Here is an 18063-nt window from a genome sequence, read left to right on the forward strand (position 1 = left end):
CTCCCGAGTAGCTGGGATTACAAGTGTGTATCACCACGCCCAGCTAATTTTGTATTTCAGTAAAGACAGGGTTTTGCCATGTTGGTCAGGCTGGTCTCAAACCCCTTACCTCAGGTGATGCACCTGCCTCAGCCTCCCAAAGTGGTAGGATAATAGGTGTGAGCCACCTTGTCAGGCTACATTTGCTCTTTTGATGCTGTCCCTTAGATTTCATAAGCAATATTCATTTCTTTTCAATTTTTCTCCTCCTTTGATTGTGTTCTCTTTCTCTTTCTCCTTTTCCTTTTTCCTCCCCTTCCCCTCCCCTCCCCTCCCCTCCACTTTCGACAGGTCTTGCTCTGTTGCCCAGGCGAAGTGCAGTCTCAACTTCCTGGGGTCAGGTGATTCTCCTACCTCAGTCTCCTAGTTAGCTGAGACTACAGGTGCATACCACTACACCTGGATAATTTTTTTTGTATTTTATTTTATTTTTTGTAGAAATGGGGTTTTGCTATGTTGCCCATTCTGGTCGGACCCCTGAGCTCAAGCCCTCCACCCACCTCAGCCTCCCAGAGTGCTGGGATTACAGATGTGAGCCACCACACCCCAGGCTGACTGTATTTTCAAATATTCTGTCTTCTACCTTACTGATTCTTTCTTCTGCTTGATCTTTGGTGCTGTTGAGAGCCTATAAATTTTTCAATTTGTCCATTGTATTTTCAACTCCGGTATTTCCATTTGATTTTCAAAAAATAAAAATACAAAAAATTAGTGGGGTGTGGTGGTACAAAACTGTAATCCCAGCTACTTGGGAGGCTAAGGCAGGAGACTCACTTGAACCTGGGAGGCAGAGGTTGCAGTGAGCAGAGATCATGCCACTGCCCTCCAGCCTGGGCAACAGAATAACACTCTATCTAGCAAAACAGAAAGAAAAGAATTCAATATTCTTGTTAAATTATTTGATAAGTTTCTGAATTGATTTTCTGTGTTTTCTTGAAATTTTTTTAGCTTCCTCAAAAGAGCTATTTTGAATTATCTGAAAGTTTTCACATCTCCATCTCTTCAGGATAGATCACTGATGCTTTATTTAGTCTGATAAATACTAAGTAAGATCATATTTAGCTGAATGTTCTTGATACTTATATAGGTATGTCAGTGTTTCAGCCTTAGCGAATTAGGTATTTTTTTTTTCCTGTCTTCACAGCCTGGCCTTGTTTTTACATGTCCTTCTTCAGAGGGTCTTCAGGAATTTAAAAGGGACTGACCGTTAAGTTTCTTAAGGCTGTGGACACTGCAGTCCTAGAGAGTGTCCTAAGGCCAGGTGTGCTGTGACTCTCTTGCTTGTGAAGATCCCTAGCCTGAGGGACTTGAGAATTCTCAGGGTTCTCAGGCAAAGGCCTTTGCTCACTTTCCTCTCCCCTCATATGGAAGGAGTTTCTCTTTGTGCTGTACTGTTTGGAGTTGGACCCAGTACTGTGATTTATTTTGGGCAGTGGGAAAGAGATGGGGGCTGCTGGTAGTAGCTTCCAAGGCAAAGCTGTCTGCATACTTTCTTCTCTGTCTCCCCCAAGAGCACAGCTTCTCTCTCTGCCCTGTGCTGCCTGGGGTTGGTGTAGGAATGGTGTAAGCAATGAAAGACTTCTTTCTGCTCCTTTCGGTGTGCCTTTTCTTATTTACCAGGTACTATGATCTCTCACCTGGTTTCTTTAGCTCTTGTGAAGGTATTTTCTTGTTTGGATAATTCTGAAAATTATTCTGCAAATTGATGCTCCAGTGGAGTAATGCAAGGAAATGGTCATTGGAGGGTTCTGTTTTGCCATATTGCTCTGCCTCTTCTCTGAGTAGTTGCTCTTATTGTTGATGTTTTTATTCAAAATGCAGTCTGAGCTGATTTCTAACTTAGTTCATATTATCTGATTATATAGTAATTTGTGGAAAAGGTCAGTGAAGTAACAAGGGGAGAGTTCTTTACAATTTTTATTTTGCCAGAGTTGACTGTAAAGGGAACAGTCTTCATTGGGTATATCGAATGGTGACTAATTCCCTTTCTTGCATTGTTATGTGAGGAAAATAGAGACATGAATAAGATTACTTTGATGTTTCAGGACCTCAGATGCTGAAATTCTGCTCCCTAACCACTCTTTGAATATATGGTTTACAAAGGGGCTTTATATCCTTAGAAGTTCAAAAGAATAATCTTTACATTATACATGTTTTCCTTTTTTGTATATAGTCTAATGCAATTTGTAGTAATTATTGATTCTGATTATTTCAGTTCTACTGGGACAAAAAACTCTTTGATGCAGCTTTTAATGTTTTTGTTTTTGGTATAAGCTATGCATATGTATCTTTGGCTTTTGTGAATTTGGGGATAGGTTTTCCAGCATAATTTGAGTGAGTCATCTGTTTTTGAATTGGCTAATAATTATAAGCTGAATTTTATTAGCTTTAATCCAGCAGAAGCTGGAGGGTGTAGACAAGTGTTAGAAAGAAGAACAGTTGATATTACAATTGGATGCTCACTCCTTTCATCTGTATACAAAGCAGTTTCATTGAGAAAGAAGGTAAATGATTAATTCCTTGGCTTGCTGACTTTTAATTGAAAGGTTATAATCATTTATAAAACTTTTTTTAAGCTTCTGAAAGTTCTTTGAAAACCAGATATTTCCCTCCTCACACTTCCCCCTCCCCCAAAGTGCCACACTTTTTGAAGTATTTCTATCTTCCTACATTAGGATTTGAATGGAAATAGTCTATTTTGGTTTTTATTTTTAATACAAGTTTACTTTACTCTTGAAACATACATTAGAATTAAAATGCTCACTTCTTCCTCTTCTGATATCAACCTTAGGACACTAACTAATACAACAGCAATGTTTTAAAGATGCTGTTATGTGCTAGGTCACAATGCTGTGTACTGAGGACACATTGTATTTCACCTTTAGAATAGATTATTGTTTATTGTACTCTGGCATCTTAGAGCAACAATTTGTGTCTTCTATCTCCTGTTCTGACTGCTTAGGAAAGTTTCTGAATGCTTGTGAATTTGGGACTACGTTCTCAATGCTTTCCTCATGTCTAGGAACAGTGCCTCGTCTGCAAATTGGATAAAGGCTTCTGGCAAACCGTTTTCATATGTAACAGTCATATTATAGTTACTGGGTGCCCTTAACTAATCACTGACCATTGTATGAGAAACTTCTTTCAAACATATCACCAGAGAAAACTGCACTATGATCAAATGAGATTATTTTGATGTTTCAGGACCTCAAACTGCTTTACAATGAGAATAAGAGATGTTTATCAGTGAGAATGCTGTATTGGGTCCAGATCCTCAAAAGTAGTTGAAATGATACAGAAAAGTAATTGCACACAGAGTAGCTAGCTCCAACAAGGATAACAATAGAAAAAGTACTCAGGAGGAAAATGATGAGAGTCTCCTGAGCTTTCTAGTTTTTCCCTATGTAGATGATGCATGTGTTTGTCACAAGTGGTTCCTTCATAGCCTGAGGAACATCTTTTTTGTTTATTTGTTTATTTATTTTGGAGATTCTTTTCCTTGAATTTCTGCTTTTATTCTATCCATAGTCCCAGAGAGAAAAAAACACATTATGATGGAGAGATAAGCTAGATTTAGCTTCAGATGCATGTTCTGCCTAGTGTTCATGTGACATTGGACCAGTTTTCTCTCATTCTGTTTTCTCATGTTTCAAGTGGAAGCAGTGATAACAGCTAGCACCTAGGGCTTATTATGATGAATTGGAGAATGTATATATAATGCCTTCTAAAATGCTTAATGAATATGACCATTCAGTAAATAATTGTTTCTACTATTAATCATTTTGACTAACTGTGTGATGGTACCAGCTTATTCAGTAGGTACAAAGCTTTCTTTGGAAGCTTTCCCACATTCATCTAGTTTATGTGTGAAGAAGGTGATAAGAAGAAGTAAATAATAACTAATAGAACACATAATTTGTGATAGCCTTTATACAATATGTTTTTCATACACATTTCAGTGGATTCTTCCAACAGCCCTAGGGGGATGGACATTATTAACCTTTTTTTTTTTTTTTTTTTTTTTTTTTGAGACAGTCTTGCTCTGTCGTCCAGGCTGGAATGTAGTGACACAATCTCAGCTCATTACAACCTCCACCTCCCGGGTTCAAGTTATTCTCCTGCGTCAGCATCCCCAGTAGCTGGGATCACAGGCGCACACCACCACGCCCGGCTAATTTTTGTTTTTTCAGTAGAGAGAAGGTTTCATCATGTTGGCCAGGCTGGTCTTGAACTCCTGACCTCAAGTGATCCACCCACCTCAGCATCCCAAAATGCTGGGATTACAGGCGTGAGCCATTGCGTCTGGCCTTATTAAACCTTTGAATGTGTAATCAAGACTAGTAAAGCCTAATTACCCACCCAAAGTCAAATACCAAACTGAAATTCAAATCCAGTCCATCTTACTCTTAATGTCTATTCTGCCAGCCTATTGAGTACCTCAAGTAATGCTATTTTGTCTAATTTTACTATTCCACAATCTTGTTTTACTATTTCTGAGTCATTTTTATTAGTCTGATCAGAAAATGAGATCATAATCCTAGATAATTTCATTATTACGGTAAGGTACTTCTTCCAACCACTTAAAACCACATATCTCATTTTATTTAAGTTGTTCATAAAAGGGACAACAAATCATTTTTTCTGTCTTCTCTCTAGAAATCAAGTGCATTTATTAAGAAATTATTTATTGAGGTTCTCCACTACATTATAGATACTTATCTGGAAGAGATGACATAGAAAATACATTGGAAGTATTATTTGGTGTTTACAACCCTAAAATTCTAGTGGTAGCTTAGTCACAGGGCACAGTACCTTTAAACTATAATAATCTTGATTTTATAGTACACAATAATTGTGTATTTTTTTTGTTTATTGGTTAATTTTCTGAGACAGCTTCTCATTCTGTCATTCAGGATGGAGTATGGTGGCCCAATCATGGCTCACTGCAGCCTCGACTTCCCAGGTTCAGGTGATTCTTTCACCTCAGCTTCCCCAGCAGCTGGGACTACAAGCACACATCACCATACCCAACTAATTGTTTATATTTTTTGTAAAGATGGGGTTTCACCATGTTGCCCAGGTTCATCTTGAACTCCTAGGCTCAAGTTATCCTCCTGCCTCAACCTCCCAAAGTGCTGATATTACAGGTGTATGCCACTGTGCCAGGGTTTTCACATTCTTGCATAGTTAGTTATGAAATTTGGTCACTGCACATAGTTAATTTTTTAAGTTCCATTTTCTCAAGTTCCATTTGTTAAGAAAAACCTCCTATTGTAAATTATATAAGAACGTCTCAGCCCAAAATCTTTTTAAGCTGATAAGTAACTTCAGCAAAGTCTCAGGAATCAAAATCATTGTGCAAAAATCACAAGCATTCCTAGACACCAATAGCAGACCAACAGAGAGCCATATCATGAGTGAGCTCCCATTCACAATTGCTACAAAGAGAATTAAATACCTAGGAATACAACTTACAAGGGATGTGAAGAACCTCTTCAAGGAGAACTACAAACTACTGCTCAAGGAAGTAAGAGAGGTCACAAACAAATGGAAAAACATTCCATGTTCATGGATAGGAAGAATCAATATCGTGAAAACGGCCATACTGCCCAAAGTAATTTATAGATTCACTGCTATCCATTGACTTTCTTGACAGAATTAGAAAAAAACTACTTTAAATTTCATATGGAACCAAAAAAGAGCCCACCTAGCCAAGACAATCCTAAGCAAAAAGAACAGAGCTGGAGGCATCATGCTACCTGACTTCAAACTATACTACAAGGCTACAGTAACAAAAACATCATGGTATTGGTACCAAAATAGATATAGAGGTCAGTGGAAGAGAACAGAGGCCTCAGAAGTAACACCACACATCTACAACCATCTGATCTTCAACAAACCTGACAAAAACAAACAATGGGGAAAGGATTCCCTACTTAATAAATGGTGTTGGGAAAACTGACTAGCCATATGCAGAGAACTGAAACTGGACCCCTTCCTTACACCTTATACAAAAATAAACTCAAGATGGATCAAAGAGTTAAACGTAAGACCTAAAACCATAAAAACCGTAGAAGAAAACCAAGGCAATACCATTCAGGACATAGGCATGGGCAAAGACTTCATGACTAAAACACCAAAAACAATGGCAACAAAAGCCAAAATTGACAAGTGGGATCTAATTAAACTAAAGAACTTCTGCACAGCAAAAGAAACTATCATCAGAGTGAATAGGCAACCTACAGAATGGGAGAAAATTTTTGCAATCTATCCATCTGACAAAGAGCTAATATCCAGAATCTACAAAGAACTTAAACAAATTTACAAGAAAAAAACAACCACATCAAAAAGTGGGTGAAGGACAATACAGACACTTTTCAAAAGGAGTCATGCAGCCAACAAACATGAAAAAAAGCTCATCATCACTGGTCATTAGAGAAATACAAATCAAAACCCACAATGAGATACCATCTCATGCCAGTTAGAATGGTGGTCATTAAAAAGTCAGGAAACAACAGATGCTGGATAGGAACACTTTTACACTGTTGGTGGGAGTGTAAATTAGTTCAACCATTGTGGAAGACTGGCAATTCCTCAAGGATCTAGAACTAGAAATACCATTTGACCCAACAGTCGCATTACTGGGTATATACCCAAAGGATTATAAATCATTAGACTATAAAGACACATGCACATGTATGTTTATTGCGGCACTATTCACAATAGGAAAGACTTGGAGCCAGCCCAGATGCCCATCAGTGATAGACTGGAAAGAGAAAATGTGGCACAAACACACCATGGAATGCTATGCAGCCATAAAAAGGATGAAGCTGGAAACCATCATTCTCAGCAAACTAACACAAAAACAGAAAACCAAACACTGCATGTTCTCGCTCATAGTGGGAGTTGAACAATGAGAACATATGGGCACAGGGAAGGGAACATCACACACCAGGGACTTGTTGGTGGGGGCTACGGGAGGGATAGCATTAGGAGAAATACTTAATGTATTTGACAAGTTGATGGGTGCAGCAAACCACCATGGCATGTGTATACCTATGTAACAAACCTGCACATTCTGCACACGTACCCCAGAACTTAAAGGATAATAAAAACACCAGAAAATTTTATATATGGAAATATGGTAGGATCTTCTGGGTATAAAGCTTTAGTTTTAATTTCTCTGTGTCTCATTTTTTTTTATCCATTATATGAGGGTAATCATAATACCTTACTTTCTTTATAGGGCTCCTGTGAGAATTAAAAAGAGGTAATACTTGAAAAATGTTGAGAATACTCTCTGGGTCATAGAAGCACTCTATCAATAAAGACATCTATCCAGCAGTAGCAAAAGCAGTTAATCCTATCTTCTGTTTATGCTAATTTCTCTGCCTCACTAACCTTTCTAACTGTATACTCTTTTTTTAAGTTGCGAGTTGGATTTTATATTGGGAATTTTTCTGAATTACTGAGTAGCTATATTATACTACATAGTTGAAATATGTGTGATCTATAAGCAGATCAGTAGATTATGAGTATTGGTTATTGGAGTGAAAAAGAGCTGTGGATGCTTCTTTAGTGGGTCAAAATAATGGAGATTAAATGGTAGAGGTTCTATCAAATCCAAACTGTAAGATGCTTGAAAGACTGGCCGTGAAAAGCTTAGCAGTTTGAGTACCAAGAAACCGTTAGCCATATTCCAGTGACCAAACTAGGCATGATTCTGGAATTATTTTTCACACTGTGGTCAATTTGACTGATCTCATGCCTGACATAGATGGTATTGTGTGGAGCTTTGATGCCTCTCCAGTAGTTTTATATATATACCTCTCAACCGTATTGGGTAGTCTTCAGCACTGGTGGCTTAACACTGAAAGTTCCCTTAGGGGTTATTTAGGTTACTCTTTACTTGGTAATAAACTTTCCTTCTACAGCATGATGGATGTTCATTCCAATTCCATTTGTTTACTTGGCTAATAAAAAGTTTCTGCTCCTTAAGGCACCCATTTTATTGTAGGACTCTTTTCTAACTATATAGCTATTTGTTATGTAAGTATTATCTCCAAAATACAATGACTCCCAAATCTGTGCTTTTGACTCCATATGCTAGTTTCTACATTCAGTATAGTCTTCATTCATGTAACTGCATCCATTTCATAATACTGTCTTTTGAGGCAAGAAAATAATTTCACAAAGGTTATTATATAGTTATTGGAAGAGACTCAACTCTCCTGGACTTATTACTCCCTCCTTTCGTCTTCCTTTGTGTGTGTATGTGTTTAAAACTATAGGGATTTTAGGAATTGTGATAAACTGGAAATTGGTAATATAAGTGTAAAATAAGAACCATCAAAATGGAAGGGATTTGCAGGAAAGAGAAATGCTAATATAGTTCACATCTAAACTACAGTCTGCTGATATTAGTCTATCTGAGCAAAACCCAGAAGGTGGTGGGTAGGGTCAGAGGAGAGATAGTGTTCCAAAGGTTTCAGTTGGAGCCAGGGGAAAGAAGAGATACTTTGAATTATAATGCATCTCTCCTAGCTTTTTCTAAGTTGGAACAGCCCTTCTGTTTAATAGTTCTGCTTTCTGTGCTTTACAGTGTAAAACTATGCCAATATACAACAAAGAAATTTATCCTGTAGCAGCAATGAGGATGGTACCTAAAATTGTCCATGGAAATAGAATATTGCTTCTCAAAATGACTGTGTAACAGGAACAGATATCAAGAAGTTAAAAATATTCTTCTAAAGTCATGCTAGGGGGAATGATTAATAAATAATGTTCCTTCAAAGTGTTCCAGTGTCAGTACACTGCTTTTAAAGCCCCGAAGTCACAGGCATAGTTGAAATTTTATGCTTCTGATGATTACAGTTTATTTTTTATTCTCATAGATAGATTTGTAGTTAAAATTTTGTTAGTTGATTTTCTTGTTGACAATTAAGCAAATAGAGATATTCATACAGTTTTGCCATAATGTAAGAGCACAATGTTTGTTTCTGTTTTTATTTTAAAGTGTACCTTAAAAACTTAGAAATGCTGACATATCTTGGCAGTAATGCACAAGAACAAATTTTACATGGAAATTATAGCTACTGTCATGATATTTTCATTTAGAAATTATTTCAAACTTAGAAAAACACTGCAAGAACAGTAAAGAACACCCATATAACCTTTACCCGGAATCACCTATTGTTAACTTTTGTCCCGGTTTGTTGTGTGATACATATTTTCTGTCAGATAACTAAATAGATGTTTTATATTCTGAACCATTTATGTGTAAGTTGCATTTGTCATGGTATTTTACTCCTCAGTACCTCAGTCTAGGACCAATTATTGCATTTAGTTTTTGTCTTTTTATAGTCTCTTTTACTCTGTAATGTCATTTCCTCAGTCTTTTCTTTTTCTTATAACATTTTAAAACAATCCACACCTTTAATCTCTTTCTATTTTTCCAATTGTTTCTTTGTTTTTGTCTCCCATCCATCCTCCCCTCACCTTCTCCAACAGAATAGCCTGTTCCTCATTTGTGGTTTGTCTGGTATTTTCTTACGGTTAGATATATGTATGCATCTCCTGTTGGAATATTGTATGAGTGATGTGTGCCTCTTGGAATAGCACAGGCAAAGTCACATGGTGCTCATCTGTTTCTCATTGATGATTTTAATGCTGGTCAAGGAGTTATCTGATTTCTCCACTGTGTATAGTTACTGTGTTTTTTTTTCTTGCAACTGATAAGAGGTTTATATTGAGATAAAGTACTGACCCTCGTTAAAATTTCTCTCCTACATTGAGCAAAATGATAATTTTCAAATCATTTACTAGATTTCTTTTTCCAAGAGCACAAGTCCATTTTCTTTACTTTTCATTAGTTTAAATCCTAAGGGTTACAGCATTTATGTCTAATGGCCTTAGCAGAGGGATCGCTTTGGAATTTGGCAAAAACCGAGCCAATGTTCTTGTGGGCCCAAGTTACCTTTCCCTAGATTACTCTGGTTTTGTTTGGTTTGCCATCAGGAGTCACTGTGTTGTTCTTTGCTTTGTATACATAAGCACAACTATTGCCCAAATAGAATTCAGTTTCATCTCAGGCATAAACACCTTCAGTTTTAAGAACATCTGTTTGCTCCTTTTGGTTCCGGAGACCCTGCCTATAGCCAGCAAAAATGGCCTTGGACCACAGCCTTCCAGACATATTTGCTTTTGGAAGTCATGCTTCAAGCAGACCTCCACAGGCTTCGTGATGGCAGAAAGAGCTGGATTATTTTTTAATTGCAAATCCCATTTCACATTTTCATTCTCTTGACTTTAGGTCCATCAGTAACTTTTAAGATCCATAAAATCAGTGACTGCTGTTATTATAAGCCATTCTTTATACGTAAAACTAATCTTGATTGATTTATGTGTAGATGCTATGTATCTAAATACATATAGGCTGGGTACACTGCCTCATACCTGTAATCCCAAGTTGAGAGGAGGCCACAGTGGGAGGATTACTTGAGTCTACTAGTTTAAGACCAGCCTGAGCAAAATGGTAAGACCTCATCTCTACAAAAATAAGAAAAATTAGCCAGGTGTGGTGGCATGCTGTACTCCCAGCTACTCAGGAGGCTGAGGCAAGAGGATCACTTGAGCTGGGAGGTCGATGCTGTGGTGAGCTGTGTTCACTTTGTTGCACTCCAGCCTAGCCGACGGAGCCAGACTGTGTCTCAAAAGAATACATGCATACATATAGATGGCGTATATTTAAAAGATGCTAATAGAGCAATTGCTCCATTATTTATACATTCTTGTTTTTGTATAGGCAGAATCTGAATGGAAAAGAGAATAGTTGTGTATTGATACTAGAAGCATGAGATGATTTGAAGACAAAGGCACTGTAAAAGAAGGTTCAGCTACAAGAATGAGAGGAAAATAGTGAGTCAATTTCCTGGAAAGAAATAGAACGCTAATTTAAGAAGTTGAGTGTAGTGTTCAGTAGTAGTTGTAATGAACGTTAGTAATCAGAATAGGATAATGAGGAATCATTTTGTTGTGTTATTACAGAACAAAATCAAAATGTCACAATTCAGATGGGGGGAATTATTACATGTTGGAGATCATGTGGAGATTTTAGAAAACATGTTACAGGATTTAGAGCTCATGAGAATATTTTATACTACCTGCATGATATGAGTTGCTGTGAAGTGATAATACTCAGTCAAAGCACAGGGAAATGTACCTTGCAGTAAGTACACAGGGAAGTCAGAAGACTTGAATTCTCATCTAAAACCTGAGTAGCCAGTTTTGCCCACTAACTAGTGTTATGATCATACTAAGCAAGAGAAGAGGTTTAAATTACCTTCTCACATCTACCTTTTTTAAGTTTTTGATTTCTGTGGCCTTCTCTAGTGTTGATCAGTTGTCTTTAAGAGCAGCAACTCCTAAATGAACAGAAAGACTAAACTTTGTTTTGCTGGAGATTGGATTTTTTTTTTAACCACTCAACCCGAGAGTTACAGTGTACTATTTAGATTTACTGTTTTTGGTGAAGTCAGTTTAGTTTTCATCAGTTTTTAGAATGTGAGAAATTAGATTTTATTCTGTCATTTTTCCTCAATGGAGTTTTCTAAAATTTTTACTTTTGTAACCTGACTAATAGGTATTCTTGACTGTGTTGGCTATTTTTGCCATAGAGAACAAAATTAATACTCTGATTATAATACTGTATGGGTTTTTTCCCTTTAAATTAATTTTTATTTCAAAGGACTCTTTCTCTGATTTTTTCCTAACTCTTTAAGTTATATTATGCAATTGAAAAATCCATGGGACAAGCCTCATATCACTTTGTATGTTATTGGAAGTACTAAACAAAGTGGACCTGAGAAACCTAGCCCTACCTCAAGTTCATGTCATTTTTGTCATTTGTTTTGTTTTCCAGTTTTTAGTGCATAAAATAGCATTAACAATAGCCAGCCATAAAGGATAGTTGTATGAATCATTAATCATTTTGATAAAGATCTGCTATTCAGTATGCATTTCTGAATTTTTAGTCATAGAAAGATAGTGCTAGGTATTATTTCAGGTATCTAGTGTGGACGTAATTATTATCTAAAGTAATTGTTGTATTGATGTGAAATAAAACTGCTTTAACATCAAAGGAAAGTTCTATACAATTATATAACTATTGATATTTTAGGAATATTATCAGGGTATTAGTAATATTAATAAAAGAATTAGAAAACTTAAGCAACTAGCCTTTTGGAAAGTTAATGACTGAACAATATATAATATAAACAATTTATATTCAATTCTTTAAATTCTTAAATTACATTAAAACTCCCCATTTTTGTTCTAAAAGATTCAAACTAATTCAGATATATATAGGGCAAAACATCGCCTCTTTCACTCTCCCCAACTTTTCTTGCAAAGATAACCTATGTCAGTAATTTGGTATGCAGCTTATTACCATCTTATAAGCCAGTGCAACCTATTAGTGCCTTAATACTAATTAATACCTTACTACCAGTTAGTACCTTAACATGTTAAGTAGTACTCAGTAGTTTTTGCAACCAAAAATATTTTGAAAATTTTAAAAAGAGCACTAGAGGATAATATAACAACATTTGTGTTCACCATTCTAAATTGTTTTTTCCTATTTTTATTAAAGGAATAGAGCATAAAGTTGAAGTCTTCAATATGTATTTAAAACAATATAAATATTTTATTCATTATAAAGCTTACAAAAATTATCTTACTCTATATGCATCTTATTTCAACTAGTCTTTTCCATTTAATAGCTATGTTGTTGATAGCTAGAGTCTGTTATGTTTAGGTTCTGAATAACTAAGGTTTTCAGGTATTCTCTAAAAACTATTATTTTTAAATTATAGGAGATGTTTCGATGTGTATATTAGGAAAACTCTAACTGAATTCTGAAAAAATAAGTTCCCGAGATTTCCGTTTAGCAATACTTTTGAAACACAGATAAAATTACTTCCTGTCTCTCAGCTTCCTGTATCCATGGCAACTTCTGTTTTACACATTGACTCTAAAGGAACCAATGTGAAGAGTGGTGTTTCCTGAGCAAACTGTGACTTTAAAAAAAAGGTGGTGGGGTGGAGGTCAGCAGTGCCACAGAACAAAATGGAGTTTAGAAATGTCGTTCTTCTGATTTAGAAAGAAAACCTTTACTGAATCAGCTGAGCGTTAATAATATGAATTTCCCATTTTTGGTAAGATTATTTAAGTATGAACTTATAGCTGACATGAAAAATAGTTTTGTGAAAAATTGTAATTTAGAGTTTGATTGTTCTGTAGTGAATTTGTATTTTTATAAATTATAATGTTTGATATTAGACTTTATGTTGTTAAAGGGACATTAAATTCATAGATTCTCATTCTTGAATCATTTGTCACCTATGTTGTAATCAATTGTAATTTTTAAGTTAACTTAGCAAATGTTTCATTAATCTGAACTATTTTGTCAAATAGTGGGTTAATGGCCTGATCATGTTAATAATTCTAGAATGTATTCCATACTCATTTTATGCTATTACCATAGTGTGATTTATGATAGTATTATTGGCTGATCTTAATTAAAACAATACAGAAGTTATAGTATTATAAAAAGTATTCATTTGATGAAGTTTTGATGATTTAAGCTTTACCTTCTCTTTTTATAGCCAATTTTGATTTGAACAGAAAATCCAAGAACAGGGATATGTGTGGATTACAGTTTTCTCTGCTTTGCCTACGACTGTTTCTGCTTGTTACCTGTTATATTTTATTATTACTTCACAAAGAAATACTTGGATGTTCGTCTGTTTGTCAGCTCTGCACTGGGAGACAAATTAACTGCCGTAACTTAGGCCTTTCAAGTATTCCTCAGAATTTTCCTGAAAGTACAGTTTTTCTGTATCTGACTGGAAATAATATATCTTATATAAATGAAAGTGAATTAACAGGACTTCATTCTCTTGTAGCATTGTATTTGGATAATTCTAACATTCTGTATGTGTATCCAAAAGCCTTTGTTCAATTGAGGCATCTATATTTTCTATTTCTAAATAATAATTGTATCAAACGCTTAGATCCTGGAATATTTAAGGGACTGGTAAATCTTCGTAATTTATATTTACAGTCTAATCAGGTATCTTTTGTTCCAAGAGGAGTATTTAATGATCTAGTTTCAGTTCAGTACTTAAATCTACAAAGAAATCGCCTCACTGTTCTTGGGAGTGGTACCTTTGTTGGTATGGTCGCTCTTCGGATACTTGACTTATCAGACAATAACATTTTGAGGATATCAGACTCAGGCTTTCAACATCTTGGAAACCTTGCTTGTTTGTATCTAGAAAGTAATACTTTAACAAAAGTACCGTCAAATGCCTTTGAAGTACTTAAAAGTCTTAGAAGACTTTCTTTGTCTCATAATCCCATTGAAGTAATACAGCCCTTTGCATTTAAAGGACTTGTCAACTTGGAATATCTCCTCCTGAAAAATTCAAGAATTAGAAATGTTACTAGGGATGGATTTAGTGGAATTAATAATCTTAAACATTTGATCTTAAGTCATAATGATTTAGAGAATTTAAATTCTGACACGTTTAGTTTGTTAAAGAATTTAATTTACCTTAAGTTAGATAGAAACAGAATAATTAGCATTGATAATGATACATTTGAAAACATGGGAGCATCTTTGAAGATCCTTAATCTGTCATTTAATAATCTTACAGACTTGCATCCAAGGGTCCTTAAGCCATTGTCTTCATTGATTCATCTTCAGGCAAATTCTAATCCTTGGGAATGTAACTGCAAACTTGCGCGCCTTCAAGACTGGCTAACATCTTCAGCCATTACCCTAAACATCTATTGTCAGAATCCCCCATCCATGCGTGGCAGAGCATTACGTTATATTAACATTACAAATTGTGTTACATCTTCAACAAATGTATCCAGAGCTTGGGCTGTTGTAAAATCTCCTCACATTCATCACAAGACTACTGCACTAATGATGGCCTGGCCTAAAGTAACCACCAGTGGCAATCCTCTGGAAAATACTGAGACTGAGAGCATTACTTTTTGGGAACGAAAATCTACTTCACCTGCCGGTAGATTTTTTTCAAGAGAATGCCTTTGGTAATCCATTAGAGACTACAGCAGTGTTACCTGTGCAGATACAGCTTACTACTTCTGTTACCTTGAACTTGGAAAAAAACAGTGCTCTACCGATTGATGCTGCTTCAATGTCAGGGAAAACATCTTTGATTTGTACACAAGAAGTTGAGAAGTTAAATGAGGCTTTTGACATTTTGCTAGCTTTTTTCATCTTAGCTTGTGTTTTAATCATTTTTTTGATCTACAAAGTTGTTCAATTTAAACAAAAACTAAAGACACTAGAAAACTCAAGGGAAAATAGACTTGAATACTACAGCTTTTATCAGTCAGCAAGGTATAATGTAACTGCCTCCATTTGTAACAGTAATCCAAATTTTCTAGAAAGTCCTGGCTTGGAGCAGATTCGACTTCATAAACAAATTGTTCCTGAAAATGAGGCACAGGTCATTCTTTTTGAACATTCTGCTTTATAACTCAACTAAATATTGTCTATAAGAAACTTTGGTGCCATGGACATGATTAAAACTGAAACCTCCTTATAGAAGTATATACTTGGAAATACAATGAATTATATGAGGTTAGCATTATTAAAATATGTTTTTAATAATTTGTGAATAGTGTATTCATTTAGCAAATATTTTCTTTGATACGTACTAAGTAATAATAGCTAATATTTCTGTGTATCAAGCATTGTGCCAAATGTTTCACATATTTAATCCATGAATAGCCTTGAAAGGTGGTATTAGCTATACTTTACAGGTAAGAAATCTTAGAGTTTAAGTAACTGTCCCAAATTTTCACAGCTTGTAACACTTTTTGAGCCTCTCTGACTAGAACTCATGCTTTCAGTTTCATAGTGTATTGCTGTTTGGTGCTAGGATTGTAATACGAAAAAATAGACATTGTTCTTATTCTACGTAGAGCTTGAAATTTAGAGGAGGAGATACATGGTTACTTACTGCACAGTATGATGATAAGTACTGTACTTAGAGATGCTACTGAGTATAACATATGTGGAGGTGAGAGATGGTTTTATGAAAAAAAGTGACATCAAAACTGGATCATGAAGAATAAATAGAAATTAGCCCAGTGAAAAGAGCTAACACCGTGTCAGAGGGGTTAACAGAAGAGAAAATACTGCTTTTCAGGAACTAAAATTCAGTACAGCTGGAGTCATGAATGATGGTATGTGATTTAAAGCCTGAAACAGAGATCAGGTGATGAAAGCTTTGTAGTTACATGCTTTATCTTGATTGAAGGATTTTAAACTGTAGAGTGAAATGATTAGATTTACCCTTTAGAAAGTTCCCTTTCTCTGGAAGGAACAATAAAACTGGAGCCAGAATTAGTTGAGTAGGAATCTGAATTACTAATCCAGGGAAGAGATTCTAGAGGCCTGGGCCAGGATACTGGCAAAAAGGATAGATGGATCAAGAGGTACTTTGAAAGTAAAATGAACTGCCTTAGTGATTGGTTGAGGGGTCGCAGGGGAGGGAGAAGTCAAAGATGTTAGGTTTTTGGCTTAGGCAGTTTTGTGCTGTATTCACTAAGCTAAGGAAAGAAAAGGAGTGAGGCAAAATGATGAGTTCAGTTTTAGACAGATTGAATCTGAGGTTCTTATTAGATCTCCAATTGGAAATATATAGCATGCAGAAATTCAGGAGAGAGGTCTTATGGTAAAGACCAATAATTCTTAAACTTTCATTTATCCAGTACACTGGAAGTGTGTGATATACCCTTTACAGTAACAATAACCAATTGGGCCATGATTTGGGGAGATAGGTGGGTGGGGAAGAATAAGACCTTGTGGAAGTTGAAAGAGTCCCTAGGAGATGTTAGTACCCTCGATTGAGCATCTTTAATGTAGATAGTAATTGAAGTCATGGAAGTAATGTAATGTTTTCTCTTCATTAGCATGAATTTGTACTTGTGTAGCCCTCTGCAGAATATTAGGTATTATAGTAAGTGACCATGCTCGTTGGTTTGTTAATAGTGACCTGAACCACAAATATGTATTTAAAATTTTTTCTTAAGCATTGTATCTTTCACGTTCATGTTCTTCCTTTTCCCCCAAATTTGTGTTTTTTAATTACTAAAAAATGCAATCCATATGAAATTAGCCTAGAACATGTTATCTGGGAGTATTTAAACCAAATGATAATTACCAAATTTATATTGTGAAATGAAAATAATTATAATAAAATGCAGTACTGTTTATTATACCATAATACAGTGGTTCTCAAACTCAGAATCACCTGGTAGCCTTATAAAAACACAGTTTGCTGCCTCTGACTCCTTCTACCCCCCCAGAGTTTTTTTCTTTTTTAAAAAATTATTATTGATAATATTTGTACATATTTATGTGGTATGTGTGATGTTGTTACATGCATAGAATATGTAATGATCAGGTCTCAGGGTATTGGGGTATCACCTCAATTGTTTATCATTTCTATGTGTTGGGAACATTTCAAGGCCTCTCTTCTAGCTGTTTTGAAATATACAATATATTGTTGTTAAGTATAGCTATTCTACTTTGCTATTGAACATTAGAACTTATTCCTTTTATCTAACTATATTTTTGTACCCATTAGCCAACCTCTTTTCATCTCCTTCTCCACATACACAAACAACCTTCCTAGCCTCTAGTGTCTATCATTCTGTTCTCTACCTTTATGAGATCAACTTTTTGTTAGCTCCCGAATATGAGTAAGAACATGTCATAGTTGTCTTTTTGTACCTGGCTTATTTCACTTAACATAATGACCTCTAGTTCCATCTTTGTTGCTGTAAATGACAATATTTATGGCCTAATAGTCTACTGTGTACGTGTACCACAGTTTTCTTTATCCATTTGTCAGTTGATGAGCACTTAGGTTGATTCCTGATCTTTGCTATTGTGATTAGTGCTGTAATAAACATGGGAGT

General features: G+C 35.6%; 2 protein-coding genes across 2 annotated transcripts in view; both read left to right on the top strand.

The window, feature by feature from the left end:
* Positions 1 to 18063, top strand: part of IPO11 (importin 11) — a 227782-nt gene that overhangs the window by 160346 nt on the left and 49373 nt on the right. The window lies entirely within an intron of this gene.
* On the top strand, positions 13069 to 17900 carry LRRC70 (leucine rich repeat containing 70). The gene is given in 3 exon segments (XM_012462296.2): positions 13069 to 13253; positions 13704 to 15136; positions 15138 to 17900. Coding segments are annotated over 2 exon segments (1869 nt in total). The 5' UTR covers positions 13069 to 13253; positions 13704 to 13741; the 3' UTR covers positions 15612 to 17900.

This window comes from Aotus nancymaae, unplaced genomic scaffold, assembly GCF_030222135.1.
Source record: "Aotus nancymaae isolate 86718 unplaced genomic scaffold, 86718_ANA_hifiasm-v0.15.2.pri h1tg000014l, whole genome shotgun sequence".
NCBI lineage: Eukaryota > Metazoa > Chordata > Mammalia > Primates > Aotidae > Aotus > Aotus nancymaae.